Here is an 18388-nt window from a genome sequence, read left to right as displayed (position 1 = left end):
TGGAGAGTGTGAGAGTAGAGGAATTTGAAGAGTCAGCATGTGAAGATTCGGAATGAGTCAATCTTGTTTTTCTCTAGGGTTTTTCTCTCAAAATTATCTCTGGAAGCTCTCTACATTTCGTGGGTATAAGGGGTATATATACTAGGGTGAGAATGGAATGCGAAGAGTCAATTTTTCAAAACAAAGCTAGCTGGCGGCTTGGCCTCGCGACTTGACCGAGCTACGAGTACCAGTCGCGAGGTAACTGAATGGCAAGAATGGATTTTTTGTCCTGTAGTGCTATAGCTGGCATGACGGTTCAGCTTTTCTGCATGCTTGGCACGTGTGCAACTTCTGGCGGCTTGTGAGCCGCGAGCTACCCGCGAGATCTAATCGCAAGTCCCTACTTCTTTGCACAATCTTGAGCATTTCTTCACATTCTCACACACTACCCTTACATGATTCCCACCTAAATACAGGATTACTAATTGCTAAAATATATGCAAATTTGGCATGGAATTAAGCCAACAAGATGGTTGATAAAATTCAACCTTACAAGAGCAAATTCTCACCCTTCAGCATTCTCCTTGTGAATTCTTCTCAAAGTTTCGCATTCAAACCAAAAAGGTTTTTACCCTTACTTAAGACATCATTGGTGTATCACTCCATAGAGTTCTATGGACTATAGGAGTTCTAGTAGTTGCAGATGAGTTTGTTCATATTGATTATTTTACTTAATTAGGGCAACCTAGACTATTGTTGTTGAAGGCTTATCATAAATTTGTCCCTAGGATATAACCAAATTGTTGAGTTCTACAAATAGCAATTTTGGAGAATGACCACAAGATTTTTTGTATTTCTTTGTAACTTACTGTTTTGGGAAGATAGATATTTTTCAAGTGAACATAAGCCACTATTTATACCCATAGGGTTATATTTCACCAAAAGACACGTATATAGAGTTAAAATGTTTCATAAAACCATTCTCGATGCTTGAAACATTTTCAAACGTTCAAAACAGTGACCGAAAATTCTGTAGAAAATTCAATTTTACGAGTCTCTATCGATCGAGAGTTCCTTTCAATCGATCGAATGTTCTTTTCGATCGATCGAACAAGAATCGAGCATCGATCGAAATAGACAGAGACTTCAAGATAGATTTCCTTATCATTTCGATCGATCGAGCAAAAGTTTTGACTGATTAAAAATACTAAATTTCGAATTTTCACTTTATGAACTTTATGAAACAATATTCTCCAAACTCAAATATCATTATTACAGCCTATCCATGTATATACCTATATATACAACATGAAGTTGTGTGAAGATTAAGACAAAGGGATTAAAGGCTTGTTGTTTAGCTGTGATAACAACAAGGGCATGCCTAACTACAAGGACCCAATAATGTCATAGTTGGTAGCAGAATAAGCAACAGAATACAAACAAAAATGCAAAGAAGAGCATGTTATCACAGAGTGCACCCTTGGCCATGTTGTTAAAAATACACCATTAAAGCAACCAAGAAAGTTAAGAGGCCCCCCTCAAAAGAAAGTTATGAGGCTTTGGCATTACATGATGCCCAACTCAGCCACCGAAGTGTCGACCATGAAGAGAATGGTGTAGCGATAAATAAGCCATTCTACTTTGCCTATAAAAGGAGAAAGATTAACCTCCATGCACAACACAATCGAGAGCCAGAGGGCAATCCACTCACTTCATTACGGTTCATTATTCTCCAAAGAATACAATAACTAGAAGAAGGTCTCCCTCTACTTTGAACTTTGGTTTGTTCACCTCTCCTGTCAAGGCAAAGGAGTTTTTAATTTCCACATCAAATCAATGTGTTCCTTGTGTTCTATTTATTAACGCCTTAAGCACACCAGTAGCAATAGTGTAATTCACCGTTGATTCATTTCAGTGACACCAAACGTAGTTAACTTACTAACCTAAAATCAATGCCAATTAAACTCTTAAAGGCCTAACTATCAAAATGATACACAAGATCAGATTAATTAAAACTAGATTTAAATTTTTTTTTTAAAGAAATTAATTTTCATGATTTTCGTAATCAACCTTTCAACCTTTAACATGCTACATATATGTTTAATCAAAGTAATTATTAAGTATTTCTAGAAGAAAATAATATAATAGCTCATCTTTTTATATTTATGGTGAATCTTATTAATCAAATTCATGATTAAATTCACTATGAATATAAGAAGAATGAACATATCATTGTATTTTGATAGCACTTAATTATTTTATGTTCAATCAACCATCCCCACCATGGTTTTAAAAACTAGACTAAACTGACATATTCAATCGAAAACCAAACCATAATTCAGTTCAATAAAATTGGGAACTGGACCCTTTTCTGATTATTTGGCTGTTTTATTTTTAAAACCATGTTCACTAGTTGAACTTAGATTACCAGATAAAATAAAATACCAGATAAAATAAAGTAATATTTTAAAAATAATCACTAGTTGAACCAAAAGATGTCAACCTACCCGTACACCATGCGTACATTTTTTTTATCATCATAAAACAGGGCCTACGGCCTTCCACAAAATACATTAGATATGCATATATCTGCAAGTACCAATATGTATGTTTTGTTGATTGTTTCAATTGTTTGCTAGGATGATGAATTCTTTATGTAATTAATGGCGTACAATCCTACACAGATTCTGCTACATACTAATAATTAATCACGCAGAACTGAAGTACAGAATTTTCGAGAAACCTGGAAAATAAAGAAAATGGTAATGCATATATGGTTAATATAAAATGTATAAAGGTCATATTTGCAAAGATAGTGCGAGTTAACTAGACCAAAAGGCAAAAGAAAGTGGCAATGTGCACTAGGGAAGTAAAAAAGGGCGAGCCTCGAGAGCTAAAACATGACTGGCAAGGTGTTACTGACACTTTTGATAGAAGTAGAAAATAGTGACGTACAAATACGGCTTTGACAGCCACCTGCCCAATCATGTATCGGCCGTAGAGGGTGGCTTCTCTTTACCCATTGGACTCTCCATCTCCCTCATACACAAAAAATAGACTATACATCAACGTCTAACTCACCAACAAACATCAAATTCAAACTCGTCCAACGTGTATAAAAAGTTTAAAATAAAAAATAAAAATAAAAAGACTAAAATGCAAAACTCTTTCTCTAATTTCACTAGTGCTGCGTTTGTTTCGATGATAAAGGAATTTAGGAAAATGTTTTACACCTTTGAGGGTGTTTGGGTGCACATGAAAATTTGGTCAAACTAAAAATGAATTTCAGTTGACCGTAAAATAGAGAGCCTCACGCATGAAAACCAATTACAGTTATATTTTACCTTCAAATGATTTCCGGACTCACAGACACTTGAAGAGAGAGAGAGAGAAAGAGCAAGAAGAGAGAGTACAGAGAAAGAAGACATGGATCCCACCGAGCAAGAAGACTCATCCTCGCCAGACTTACATCCAGAGAAAGAAGACCCATCCCTCAAGCCGAGCAAGGAGAGGGTACTCCGTCGACCCATTCCTCATCGTCATCGACCTAGTGAACAACCCACCCCTAAGTCGATTTGTCCACCATGTGAACAACCCACTCCTAGATTGAACCACCCAGTGAGGGACCCACTCCTAGATCGAGCCGCAACCTTTAGATCGACCCACCATGTCCAAGTCGCCACTACCGTCACCACCACCAAGTCACCCACGAACTCTCTCTCTCTCTCTCTCTCTCTCTCTCTCTTAAGTCCCTCTCTCACGATCGATCTTGGGATTTTGATTTTTTTTGTTTTGATTTTTGTTTCTTTAATTGTTTATATATTTTTATTCTTTGTAATAATATTTGTTTGGATCTTAAGAAAATGTTATAAACATGATAAAAATAGATTTTCTAAAGCATTTTCAGAAACCAACCAGACACTAAAAAATATTTTTCAAAGTATTTTTTGAAATATAACCAAATACTTGAAAATATTTTCCCTTACATTTATTTTACACTCAAAATTCGATTTACATCGAACCAAACGCAGCTTAAAAAAAATTGATCCGCATTTTCTCACTTTTAAGTATATATTTAAGGATCTTCCATCAACTTTATTAATTTTTAAAATTTTAAAAAAAATTTAATATTAAAAAAATTCAATTAATGATTAAAAAATATTTTATAATTTTTTTTTTTTCAACAAAAAATTGATAGAAAGATAATAAATCTGAAACTTAAATAATTAAAATGAAGAAAACGAAAAACTTGAAATGAATTTTGAAAAAACTTATTTTGCATTTTAACCTAAATTAAATAATCTTCAACGTTTTCAACGTATGTGCATTTTTTAATCAAAACATTGAAGAAAACCTTTTTTTTTTTGAGAAAAAAACATTGAAGAAAACTTAAAACAAGATCATGATAAACAATCTTGGAAAAATATATAATCTTACACTTGCTACGAATTTTTTTTTTCTTTTTTTTTTTTTTTATAACGAATTACAAACACTACAACTTTGGTACCAAAAAAAGAGAAGAAAATGTACACTAAAACATGCCTATTTTGCAAAAAGTACCAAGAGAAACATTAATAGAACACCAAACACCATCAAGAAAGAGAGAGAGTAAATGGAAGTGATGGTGGTCAGGTCTGGTTATGTCAGCGAACCTGATTAGCTGGGAATGACACACAGGCTTAGGCAAAAGAGATGGGTGTGGCCTATATATTATAGGGGAGAGGAGAGCTCGGTGCTCAACGATTACCTATTGGTTCGGTGCAGCCAGTTTTTTCTGCAGCTAATATTATGAGAGAGATATGATCTTGATTTCTATGAAATTTTATTTTCTTTCTTCTCTACCTCGATCCTCGTCAACATCAATATCATCATCTTCATCACCATTAACGCCGCCATTTGGGTAGCTGTTACTGCTGCTGCAGCTGTTACTGTAATCCAAGAGTACATCGTGTTGGTCAACGTCAAAGTCATCACTACCACCACCACCATCTTCTTCTTCTTCTTCTTCTTCGTCTTCTAGCCTATCTTGACCGTCCATCTCATCATCATCATCGTCGTCAACAGAAGCTTTTGAGCTATGGAGACCAGTGGAGATGGGATGCTTATTGTGGCCAACGATGGGGAAAGGCTCCGTCAGTTGCTTACCCTCTCGAGGTGGCGAAAACACCACTGGCAAATAGTGGTCCATTTCGCACGGGAACTTCGAGTTCTTGAAGTGCTCTTTCAATGCTTCCAACCCCTTTTGTTTGTTTTTTCCACATGCGTACAATTATATAGTTTAATTAGGACAAAGTACTACAATTTTTTTTAGATATAAAATAAGACCAAAGTTCAAGAAAAGAAAAAAAAAAAAAATACCTGAACTCTAGCATAAGTTACTTCACAAATTTTCCTTGAGTTGAAGACTTCCCAATGTTGAAGATGAAATGCCTTGTAGAGCCTCCATGTTGCTTCTGGAGATGTCATGTTCACGAACCCATATCCCACATTGCACTTGTTGCTATTTTTCATAAAAAAAATTTCAAACAAATTATACTACTATAGAAACAAAATCTTCATTAAAAATTAAACTAATATGGAAATCAAAGGGTCAAATATACGCATTAAAGGCATAATAGTCAGAAAATCACTTGAAATCAATGGGAAGATATACGAAATCATAGGAGGACAAAGGCTGGTCATCGCCGTCGCCAATCTGCTCGTTGCAGTGAATACAGTGGTTGTCCAACATATTCAATAGCAGCTTCTGACTACAAGAAGTTAAAAAATATAGAATTTATATACATATTCCCGAAAATAATTACTCCAAAAATTTGATCAAAGAATACAGAAAGCGAGTATTTTTGGTGTGTTAAAAGGTGGGGAAGAAGAATTTAGAGAGAAAAAAGCAGAAGGCGAACCTGTACTTATTGGGTATGTTTTTTATCATGACAGTGGTCCTGGAATCTCTGCCATTACTGGAATCTTCGTTTATTAGAAAACGGGTATCAAACTTCTTTGCTTGTCTACCTTTCCATGGCCTATTACTACTACTACTCCTTCCCAGCTTTGCCGTAGTGACTATTATAGCCGTATTGCTGCTTTGGCTCTTCTTTGCAACGTTCCTCTTCGTGGGCCCATTCATTTCCTTCTCTTCAATTCCATTCCCAAGATTCAAACTTGTCATTATTTTAGCCTCAAGTGAACCTTCAGAATTTGCACTACCTTTAGGGCTTCCCTTGCTGAAATTCGATTTCTTGGAAGAAAAAGGCGTTTGAGAGAGCTGTGGACGAGGGCGCACATTGGGACTGAACCGCCCCGAGAATTTACGAGGAAGAGGCGGTGGAGGAGGCGGAGGCGGAGGCGGAGGTGGTGGCAGTGAAGGGTATTTTGGAGATTTTATGTGGTAATTAATGCTGGTGGAGTTAATCACTGGAACGTTGGCTGAGATTGCTGCTGGGTTAGCCGAAGTGAACGTATTGAAAAACTTCCTACTATGACCACCGGGGCGACTAAATTCTATAACAACAGCTTTTCCGCTTATTTCTTTTCCATTCATCTCTTTAAGCGCCTTGGCCGCATCTCTAACATCATAGAACTCCACGAACCTTTGATGTTTCTTCGATGGCGTTTCTCTCAATTCCTTCACCGGACCTATAAATCAAATAAATTATAAGAAAATGCAAGCGACAAAAATTGTAACAACTTTTAGATCTCAAGACAAAGAAACAAACAACAGAGCAAAATATTTATCATACCAAAAGCGTCGAAAATTTCTTTAAGACTTGTTTTGGAGACTTGAGAGTCCAAATTGAAAATGACAATCGTGCCCTGGTTGTGACCGTCGGGGACGGCGTGAGCGAACGGAATGACGAAGTGGGCCCAGACGGGTCGACCCGCGATGAGTCCACGGGCACCGAAATTGTCCATGTGGGTCCCAGAATTGGTGCCCAAAAACGAACCGGTAGTAGTAGTACTAGGACAGTAGTGGTTTCTGAGCCTGGCTTGGTGTTGCATGTGCTGGTCCCGAATCTCTCTCAAGGCCTTGTCTGCATGTCTCAGATCGTAGAAATGAACGGTCACGATTCCCTCTTGGATTCGCTCCATCTCTATCGCTCTCACTTCTCCAAACGATTCCAGTTCCCGCCTCACCAACCCCTCGCTCACGTCACTCGGGACCGAGCTCAGGACCAGCGTCCGCGTCGCCGCCGCCGACGGTGGCAGAACTGGCGCCACCTGTACCACGTGGCTGCTAACGTACGCGGGGTGGTGGTGCTGCTGCTGCGGCGCATGGACGTATCCTACACCCGCTTCGCAAAACGGCACCACTTGTAGTTCAGTCGCTGAAAACGGCGTCGTGTAAGGGTAGTACAGTGGTTGTGGTGGTTGTGGAAAGAGGCAGAGTTGGGCTTGGTGGTGCAGGTGCTGGTATTGATTTGGGTTTCCGGGTCTAAACTCTTGAGCCCTAGGGTCTAGGTTTCCCGGAAACCGGCCAATACCGGTTTCTCCCATGGTCGGAAAACCACAAAAAAATTATGAGAAACTAAAATATAATAACTGGGTTTTTCCGGTCAGGTAGTGATTGGTGGTTAAATTCCCAGCTATTTTTCACTTCCCAAGTCTAGTCCTAGTAGTACTCTTTTTTTTTCTCTCTCTCTCTCTCTCTCTGTTTCTATCTCTATCAAAGTCCAGTGGAAAGGCGCAAATGGTTTGGCTCTTTCCTTTTTTTCCCCTACTTTCTTTTCAAGCCCAGGTTGCTAAAAATGTCATTTGCCTTCTTATTATTAATGTTTGGGTAAAATGACAGGAATGCCCCCTGTTGTCCTTGAAACTTGTTATTATCTTTTTGGTACGGTTTGATTGGGGAGAGGAAGGGGTGTGGGGTTCGTCCAAGTTAGATGGGTTTAGTGGTTAGCGATGTGGGCCGTACACGTGGCGATAAGAGTGAATCGTAGTAATAAAACTATTAAAAAAAGTCTAGAATAAGATTTATCTCCAATAGCTTATTTAAATTTTTACCAAAAATTTAAAATGATAAATAAAAATTTAAAAAATAAATATGTGATTTATGTGAGACTCACAAATAAAGAAAAAATAAATAATAAGCCGGATTTGAGAATCTTCGATCGGAGAGCTAAATACAAAATACTCTCTACTTTAGAGATTAAACCCAGAAAATAGGTTATTGTTCATTTTTCAATGGACTCTCTATATCCTAAATTTTTTTTGGCTCATAAACAGTAACTTATCAAGTCTGATGGGTTACTGTTCATTCTTCAAATATTTTTTTCTTTTATAATAATAAAGTATTGAATAAAAAAAATGTTAAAAGATGTGTAGTTATTAAAAAAAGAATAAATAATTAATAAAAAAATAATATTTAAATAAAATAAAAAATCTGTTAAAATATGTATTTGAAAAAGTTAATAGTTAAAAAGTAAAAGTTATAGTTTATTTTTCAAACAATATAAAAATTTGCCTATTTTGACTAAAGATGCTCTTATAATTGGAGTAATATAAGTTAAGGTAAAAAAAACTTATACACAGCCAAATACTGGAAAAAGTAAGGGAAAGACAACTTGAATGTACAGCACCCCATACGGCATGATCCTCATCAACAGCTCAACAAGCAGGATCTTGGTCTACTCCTGATATCTCATGGTACAAAATAAATGTTGACGGAGCTATTTTTGAAAAGGATAATTGTGCAGAACTCGAGGTTATTATAAGAAATTTAGTGGGTTTGGTAATGGCTTCACTGCACAACGTACTGATACCTTTACATTTCTCGTCATTGAGGTCGAAGCCTTGGCAGCAAGGAAAGCACTTGAACTTGTTTTGTAGATTGGGATTGGTAGAAATATTTTGGAGGGAAATTGAGAAGTCCTTGTTCAGACCTTGAAGATTGGTGTCAGACCTCTCTCTCAAATTGGTCATCTCACAAATGATATTTTGTACCTTGCCTCACATTTCACAGCTATAAAGTATTTTCATGTACGTAGGTACTGTAAAAAGGTTGTTCACTCACTTATTAGAAGGGGGTGACAGTTCGTGTTCACGGGTTGGATTTGTGTTGTGTCGAGTTATGAGTATTCTGCTATATGGATTGATTCAAATCCGACTTGTTTAGTAAACATAATCCTAACCTAACCTAATTATTAATCAGGTCGACCTAACATAACACGTTTAACTCGTTTAATTAACAAGTCATGTAAAAGTTTATACAAATAACTCGTTTAATAACCTGTCTAACTAATAGGTCATTCCTGACCTGAATAACTTATTATCAATTTTTATATATCTAAAATTAAAATATAATTACAACCATATATAGTAAAAAATATATAATTACAACAACAAATTAAGCAATAATAAAAAAATTTTAATACCTTTATAATCTATACAAGTCAAATGGGTTAGACGGATTCACATGTTGAATACGAACACAACCTGTTTATTAAACAGGTCAATTATGTCGACCCAAATATAACCCGAACTTATTTAACCTCAACCCATGATCTATTTATAAACGAATTAGTCGTATCAAGTCCACAAGTCACGTCAAATTTTGTCACCCTTACTTACTAGGCAAGCAACTTTTCCCTCATTTATTAATCTGGATAGAAGATATATCACTAGATGTACCAACAACCTCCCTTAATAACATGTTTAGACTTTATTCTAAAACAAAAAATGGCTTATAAATGCATCCCAAACAGATACTCACACATTTTACCACAACTTAAATATATGACAAATCGTGATTGAATTACTTTTTTGAATTTTATATTTTTTTTAAATTTACTTTTTACTAAATACCGGTGGTGATGATTACTAAATGATGAAATTTAATCGCAATTGGACACTAATACAAGTTATGGCACAACATATAACCAAGGTATCAGGTGCATATAAGGTCCTAAAATGAGTCAAATTGTAGAAGAGAACGTACAGTTGCACGCAGGGTTTTTGCTATAACCGGATGGCAATAATTGCCCTGAGTGGCTGGTGCATGATGTACCTTTTTTTGGTGTTGGTATTTTGACTACTCACAATGGCCTCTATGTGTGCACTCCTCACCTCATTAATTAGTTTTTTTGTCCGACTCTTCCTCTTCTCTTCCTCTCCATTCTCGACTTCTCAACTGGACCCCAAAATTTTTAAACGTTGTAAATCTTCTTGTTTTGTTTGGCAGATATGGATTTTTCTTGCTCATACTAATTTGTGAAAGTCGTTTATCAGCTATCAAGTTTAGCAAAGCGACAATATAAATAACGTAAAGTCTGAGTTTTGTGAATTGAAAAATTTTTTAGAGTTCTTTTTTTGGTTAATTTTTATTCCCTTTGATTGCGCGTATGTATAATTCCTTTGTTTACGTAAGATAATTTTTTTTTTTTTTTGGGAGGGGGGAGGGAATTAATTTTTCTTTTTACCACCTAACACATGAATTTTCCACAATCTGCAAATTAATTTTTTTTTCAATAGGTCATGTGTTAGGTGGCTAGCAATTTGGATTTTGGCAAGTATTGTGAAATTTTCTTAAATTTGTGAGTTCCAAATATTTCAACTAATAAAATTTTTTAAGGTTGAATAAGAGATCTGGGGTTTAATCCCCGTTTATATCAAAAATCAATTGGTGTCTTGGTCTAATGATAAAAAGCATTATCAAGAACGGGCACCATAGGTTGAAACTCTAAAAAAAAAAAATTTTGAAATTTTTGTTATGTCTATAAATGGACTCTTTGAATCCATTTTAATTCAAATATCCACCCTTGCTATTACTTACATAGAGAAAAAGAAGACCGTGTTTGAATTGAAAATGACTTAAAAAGTTAAATATTTAGTTTGTAACTTATTAATCTATATGGTTTAATTTGAAACCTACCTAAACTACAAGATTCAAAATAAATTTTTAAAGGTTAAATCGTCTATTCTCTCTTTCTTCCTATTCAACCATTTTTGTTAAATGAGAAAAATAAATAAAATCTTTATGCAATGTTCCTATAAAACAAAAAATTCTTGAAGTTTTAAGTCTATAACACTTAATCCCATGTTATATTGTATTATTTTATGTGTAAATTATATTAATTATATAACACTTAACTCCCAAATTAACCTCAGTAATGTTTTATGTGAATATAATATGGATGAAAGTTATCCTATAAGCAATTTAGGGCCTATTTAATAATGTTATTCTAGTAACGTTATTTAAGTATTGTGAAAATATATGTAAGTGAAAAAATGTTGTAGAAATACGTGTTGTATTGTTTAAACAACGAAAACTATTGTTTAAATACCACTACCAAACACCCCCTGTTGTTTGTTATCTTGGAAGTTTTAATGATTTATACATAAAATAATACTACTTTGAATTAAGTGTTTTACTCAAATTTAATAGATTTCCATGTTTTACCGGAAAACAACAGTAGTGGGGTTTTATGTACTCCTGTAGTTAATTTCAACAAACATCTCCTCAAAAAAACAATTAACAAAACCTTTATTGGAAGCAGTGGGTAAAATTACGAAAAAGCAAAAACCGACGAGCTGATTTATCCAAGCAAAAAAAAAAAAAAAAGGAGTATTTATGATTATTTTTTTGTTAAGTAAAGGAAAAACTGGCATGATTTTTAAACTCATATGGTGCTTAATTAGATGATTTTGCGTTAATGCCCCCACCAGTCTTCGTAAAGTTTGCAGTCAACTACAATCAACAGTCTTTATCATCTGTTTATACTTTATGGTCAGTCACAGTTTGTGGAAGAGAAAATGGAAGTGTTCGGAGAAATTTCCTATGCTCCACATGGATATTTCCTATTCAAACACTTCTCTTGACATTCATAGCAACACTAATTATGCTAGGGAAAAAGGGGAGGGGGTATTTGGAGATCTTTTCCTTGAGATGAAAGATTTCCCCTTTTTTTTCTTCTCCATTTTTAGCTAATTTATCAAGTTCATAAATTTTCTTTTCCCTTTGATATCTATTATTAAATTATTAATGACCTAACATTATTCAATTTATTCATTTCATAATAAATAAATACAATTTTGAAAAACTTCACTAGAATTGTGTATAAGAGAATTCACATTAGTCTCCTCAAATATTTAGCTAAACTAATCTAAAAAACTCTACTTTTGCTAGTTTAGTTATATGTTATTTTCATACACATACATTAACCTCAATACTTTATCAACATTGAATTTAATGTAGCGAGGATAGAGGCGCACTAGTCACTACATGTAGAGATGAGACTATCCTCTTTAAAAACTTTAGTTAATTTAGTGAGGCTGATACACGTTTGTTTTAATTGAGTTTAGATAAATTTTTGCTGAAATATTAAATAGGTGAGATTAATGTGAATGCTCTAAGAACTCTAAAAAGATGAAAATTGACAAATATACCGAGTAGGAAATATAGTCTTAGATAGAGGGGGCAACAAATTGTACTTAGTGAATGTCCTATTGGAAGTTTTGGAGTGAGTTTAGGATTTTTTTTTTTTTTCCTTTTTTTATGTGAGAAGATTATTTTATTCTCTACATTTTGGGTTATTGACAATTTAATATTTACATTTTGGAAATAGTCAATTTAATTCATGTTAATTTTTCTGTTAACTTACTAGCGAAAATCAAGTTTAAAATAACATGAACTAACCCTTTCATTTGTTTTGAAATAAAATATTTTTTGGGAAATCTTTTCTCATTTTCGAATGTTTGTTTGCATGTAAAAATAAGTCAAATTTATAAAATATTTTTTGTTGACCGTGAAATATTTTACAAAAAATTGTAAAACTTTTTACCTTTAAAATTTTGGTAAAAATTTTACAAAAACACATAGTGGCCTCCCCTCACCCCATTTGGTTGCTAGGTCACTAGTTAGGTGGCCTGAACAGTTACGCCAACAACTGGTACTGGCAGGGAAGGAGCCAAGAATTTTTATTTGGAGGGCCAAGTTACGTCATTAATATATTTATCAATACAACTCCCTCCCCCCCCCCCCTCACACACACACACACACTTTTTTTATTATATACACACGTTTTTTTATTTGATAAGTTATTTATATACACACCCAACAAAAAGAAGAGTTTAATATTTTCAATCAAAATTATGTTTGATGTTAACTTTCATAAAATAAAATTCATTTTTACTATTTTCATGGTGAAATTCTTAAAAAGTTGCATTTTCAATAAAAATCATCAAATTTTATACCAAAGTAAAAAATATTTCAATTGAACTAATAAAATTTTCAAAATCATGAATGATCCAAAACATGGAGGAATAAGTTATGTTCCAAACATATTTGAAGTTATCTTACTCTAACCCATTATGTGGTAACAAAAGAGACATTTCATGTATAGTTTTCGTGACAATATTTTTTTTAATGAGTCAATGACTTGTTAATCGCCACATGACGGGTTAAAAAAGATAAATCCAAACATGTTTAATACCAAACTTTATCAAATATTTAATAGATATAAGAGTACATTTTATAATAAAAAATAAAATTGTGAAAAATAAAGTTGTCTCTAAAACTATTAGACCAATTTTTTTTTTTTTTAAGAGCATCATTGGACTAATTCAAATATTTGAAGAGTCCAACTCTTATTTTTGTAAGCTAAATTTTGAAAATATTAAAATAAATAAATATATATATTTATATATATTAAGAAATTTTTCAAAATTTTGGGAGGGCCATGGCCCCCCCATCCAAGTACATGCATGGCTCCACCCCTGGGTATCAGGGGTTTGATCACTAGAGTTGTCATTCTACTGACTGGTGTCGACAATCAAATCATCGGAGACACAGTTCTAACAACCAGTGCTAGAGGTCTAATAACTAAAGATGTCATTCCAACAATCAAGTTTAAAATAACATGAACTAACCCTTTCATTTGTTTTGAAATAAAATATTTTTTGGGAAATCTTTTCTCATTTTCAGATGTTTGTTTGCATGTAAAACTAAGTCAAACTTATAAAATATTTTTTGTTGACCGTGAAATATTTTACAAAAAATTGTAAAACTTTTTACCTTTAAAATTTTGGTAAAAATTGTACAAAAACACATAGTGGCCTCCCCTCACCCCATTTGGTTGCTAGGTCACTAGTTAGATGGCCTGAACTGTTACTCCAACAACTGGTACTGGCAGGGGAGGAGCCAAGAATTTTTATTTGGAGGGTCAAGTTACGTCATTAATATATTTATCAATACAACTCCCTCCCCCCCCCCCTTACACACACACACACACACACACACACACACACACATACACACACACACTTTTTTTATTATATACACACGCTTTTTTATTTGATAAGTTATATATATACACACCCAACAAAAAGAAGAGTTTAATATTTTCAATCAAAATTATGTTTGATGTGAACTTTCATAAAATAAAATTCATTTTTACTATTTTCATAGTGAAATTCTTAAAAAGTTGCGCTTTCAATAAAAATCATCAAATTTTATACCAAAGTAAAAAATATTTCAATTGAACTAATAAAATTTTCAAAATCATGAATGATCCAAAACATGGAGGAATAAGTTATGCTCCAAACATATTTGAAATTATCTTACTCTAACCCATTACGTGGTAACAAAAGAGAGACATTTCATGTATAGTTTTCGTGACAAGATTTTTTTTAATGAGTCAATGACTTGTTAATCGCCACATGACGGGTTAAAAAAGATATATCCAAACATGTTTAATACCAAACTTTATCAAATATTTAATAGATATAAGAGTACATTTTATAATAAAAAATAAAATTGTGAAAAATAAAGTTGTCTCTAAAACTATTGGACCAATTTTTATTTTTTTTAAGAGCATCATTGGACTAATTCAAATATTTGAAGAGTCCAACTCTTATTTTTGTAAGCTAAATTTTGAAAATATTAAAATAAATAAATATATATTTATATATATATTAAGAAATTTTTCATAATTTTGGGAGGGCCATGGCCCCCCATCCAAGTACATGCATGGCTCCACCCCTGGGTATCAGGGGTTTGATCACTAGAGTTGTCATTCTACTGACTGGTGTCGACAATCAAATCGTCGGAGACATTCAGACACAGTTCTAACAACTAGTGCTAGAGGTCTAATAACTAAAGATGTCATTCCAACAATCAATTTTAGCAATTCAGTCACTAAAGACACCGGTCTAATAGTGGTCGCCAAAGCCACCTTTTTGACTGTCAATTCCAACAATACAATCATCAAACCTCTAACACCAATAATGTAAAATGTTTTACATATAAAATATTTTTCTTCAAAACAAACGGAGTGTTATATGCAGAGATTAAATAAACATTGAACTTAAAAGGTAAGAATCAAAATGATTTTTTCTTTTTCTTTTTGTTGAATTAAGGAGTGAGTTTAGGCTTATGAAGGGAGAAAAATAAAAGTGAATGTCATGATTAGCAATAAAGCTATCTAAATAATAACACATATAATTAGTTGATCACCCGTCAAAAAAAAAAAAAAAAACTGTAGAAAGGGTTATGAGTCAAGACCAACACACGTGCGCCGGAGTTTCCAGTCTAAGGTCCAACACGAGACTTCCAATGACTGAACCACCTTAATCAAAGTATATATTTAGTTTATGTCTTCGATACTTTGCATGCTATTGTCTCCCCTTCCACGTCTTCCATTGTCTATATTTTTATCAAAGTGTTTTCCTTGGGTACCACATTCAAACCTTTTGATACTTCCTTATTGACAATTGAGTATGCACTTTTTGATTTTGGTCTCTCTACTTTCCATTAACTCCTCCTCTACGTTTTAGCATTGCCATTTACTTAAAAAGAAAAAGACTTAGCAATGACCTAGTAAACTTCATCTAATCCAAATTAATGTTTCTTGCAATTTTTTATTATTATTTTCAATCTCTACATCCTATTAAATACAATTTTCTTGAAATAATACCCTTGACCATATTGTAGAAATTATGTCTTAATTGGTATAGAGAGGTTTAAGTCTTCAATTTCTTTCTCAAAAAAAAAAAAAAAAAAAATGTACTAGAATATAAAAAAGTAAACTTTAAATTGGTTTAAGTAGGATAGGAAATCCTGTAGTTTATATATTTGTTGAATAAACCGGTTCTGTTTTGCCTGCTAAAAGCCTAAAACATGTGAATGCCCATGAATTGAAATTCTTTGCACTTGAGCGAGTTAGACATAAAGCCAATATTATTACTGTAATGTGGGCTTGATTGATGGGTAAAACATCATATTCCACTACTATCAAAATCAATTTGATAATTTTATAGTTGTCACATATCACAAACTTTATATTTTATACCTAGTAGCATAAATGCACCATAGGTTCTGCTGTTGTGTTCCCCATTTTCTTCACATGATTCATGGGCCACCTCTCTCTCTCTCTCTCTCTCGCTCTCTCTCTCTCTTTGTGTATGTAAATGGATTCGCTTTTGTTTTGTGACCTCAAAAAGTGAGTGAAAGGGATGGTTTCCCTGCTGTCCACCAACCCTATATTAAGGAGGTTACTATATTGGGTTCCAAGCACACGGAGACATTCCATATGGTATATGTTGGTGACTACTTAATTCCAGACTAGCCTTTTTGTAAATTCGTAATAGTGCGGCATTGAGCAATCATATATTCCCCTATTCAAATCAAATCAAAAATATATATATTCCCCTATTAACTCATCAGGAAAATGAAATGCAAGCAGTTCAACTTCAAAATGTTACGAGTATTCTAGCATTCTTAATCATATCAGGCTTATCAGCCAAGAGAATTGGATTTTTTTTTTTACCCAAAATCTTAAGTAAACCAAGTGCTGAGGACTCTTTTTTGGGTCTTTCGTCAAGCAGAAATTCTATATTGGACAATAAAATAATAAGCAATTATTGGGTATGGAATATTGGGCTCAAACAAGCACTAACCCATTTATTTTTCTTCATTAGCTATTACGTTTTTGGGTCACATTGGACGATTATCACATATTTTCTTTGCCACATGGGTTGAATTTCAAGGTTCATCAAGACACTACTCTTTTTTTTTTTTTTTTTTTTTTTAAATAATCAACAAACATTTAAACAAAGGAAATGTTAGGACTATTTTGATCCAGTGCAATAATAGTTAGGATTATTGCACCTTATAGTTACCACTTTTAAAATTTAGACCTTATTAACTTTTACGTTTTATAAACAATGTTCAAACGAAGCCTATAAACAATGTTCAAGCGTGAACTCTTCAAAAAGGTCCAAAAGCTTAAGCTCAACTTGGTTCAAGTTGATTCATTAGCCAAGTCAAGGTCAAGCTCTATATCAAGTTCTTGAACTCGAAATCCAATAAAAGTACATTATTAAGCCCATATCAAGCTTATTATTGAGCCCATTTGGTTTGGACGAGTAGTTCCAACTCCTAATCAATTAAAGTTTTAGTAAGAAATGAGTTTATTTGTGAAGCCCATTTCTAGCTTCTTACCAAGTCCAAAAACGAGCCTAGACTCAACTTGTCTTTCATTAAGCTCTATTGTTCACGAGCCTATTCATGAAAATTTTTGTTTAGGTTTCACTCATTGATTAAACAAGCCTAAAATTAAGACTTGAACTTGGCTTGTTTATAAATAAACAAACATGAACAAATTATTTATCAAGCCAAACCCAACTATTTATGAACAACATGATTCATTCACAACCCTAATTGTATCACTATTTATTGATACCTATTTTCAAGACACATTTTCTACAAGCCCAATTCATGTATTGTAATTTTTTTTTTTTTTTTTTAAAGCATGGCCCAAGCCCCTGTAACATAAGGAGAATTTAACGGAGTGTGGTTTGGAAGGTACGAGTATATTTTTTAAGGCCTTTTGCATGAGCCCATGCCATGCATTTTGCAAAGTGGGTTGGGGACACTTGCAACATCTAGAGCTCATGAAAAGGGTTTTGGTACCCAAAATTTTCACCCAACCGAAAATATACCGCTCTTGTTATATGTGGTTGAAGTTTACTAACTAGCCCATTTTAGCCTCTAAAGCCTTGCTAGCCTCCTTGGCCAGCTGCCACTAAAAGCAACTTCCTAATGTTTTGAATTAGCTAGGGAAGAGCAATCAATGAGCTTTGGTCGAAGCTTTCCCTAATTGATGCTAAAAGTAAGCCAATCTTATCCAGACAAAAGCAAGCTCAACCAAAACATAATTTTAGCATGTTGGTAGTCAAAAGCTTCAGCCATTAGCTAAAAACCACTCTCTAAGGATGTCCCAAGCTTGATTTAAAACTTTCAATCAGATCAAACACAACCAATTAACGGTTTGCCTCTAAAACCACAACTTCAGGGCAAAAACCATCTCAGTCACTTAAGATTTACAACATTTTGAAGTTTAAAGGTGAAAATAGTAGTACCAATGAGTCTTCTCTCTCTCCCTCACCACCTCTCCCAAATTCCTCCCCATGCTAT

General features: G+C 33.8%; 1 protein-coding gene across 1 annotated transcript; it reads right to left on the bottom strand.

Annotated features, from left to right (window-relative positions):
* Window positions 1–4483: 4483 nt before the first annotated feature.
* On the bottom strand, window positions 4484–7679 carry LOC115982026 (protein terminal ear1-like). Its single transcript, XM_031104496.1, has 5 exons — window positions 6720–7679; window positions 5883–6615; window positions 5613–5732; window positions 5341–5482; window positions 4484–5221 (listed from the first exon to the last, which is right to left on the bottom strand). Exons 1-5 carry the CDS (start codon window positions 7471–7473, stop codon window positions 4805–4807), a joined length of 2166 nt encoding a protein of 721 aa, XP_030960356.1. The 5' UTR covers window positions 7474–7679; the 3' UTR covers window positions 4484–4804.
* Window positions 7680–18388: the final 10709 nt, after the last annotated feature.

Source organism: Quercus lobata, chromosome 3 (genome assembly GCF_001633185.2).
Source record: "Quercus lobata isolate SW786 chromosome 3, ValleyOak3.0 Primary Assembly, whole genome shotgun sequence".
Classification (NCBI taxonomy): Eukaryota; Viridiplantae; Streptophyta; class Magnoliopsida; order Fagales; family Fagaceae; genus Quercus; species Quercus lobata.
This window is presented reverse-complemented; position numbering and strand designations above follow the sequence as displayed.

Coding starts and splice junctions, on each gene's coding strand:
- LOC115982026 (XM_031104496.1), bottom strand. CDS start 7,473: ATGGGAGAAACCGGTATTGGCCGGTTTCCGGGAAACCTAGACCCTAGG. Junction 6,616..6,719: donor AGAAATTTTCGACGCTTTTG/GTATGATAAATA, acceptor TTTGATTTATAG/GTCCGGTGAAGGAATTGAGA. Junction 5,483..5,612: donor TATCTTCCCATTGATTTCAA/GTGATTTTCTGA, acceptor TATGAAAAATAG/CAACAAGTGCAATGTGGGAT.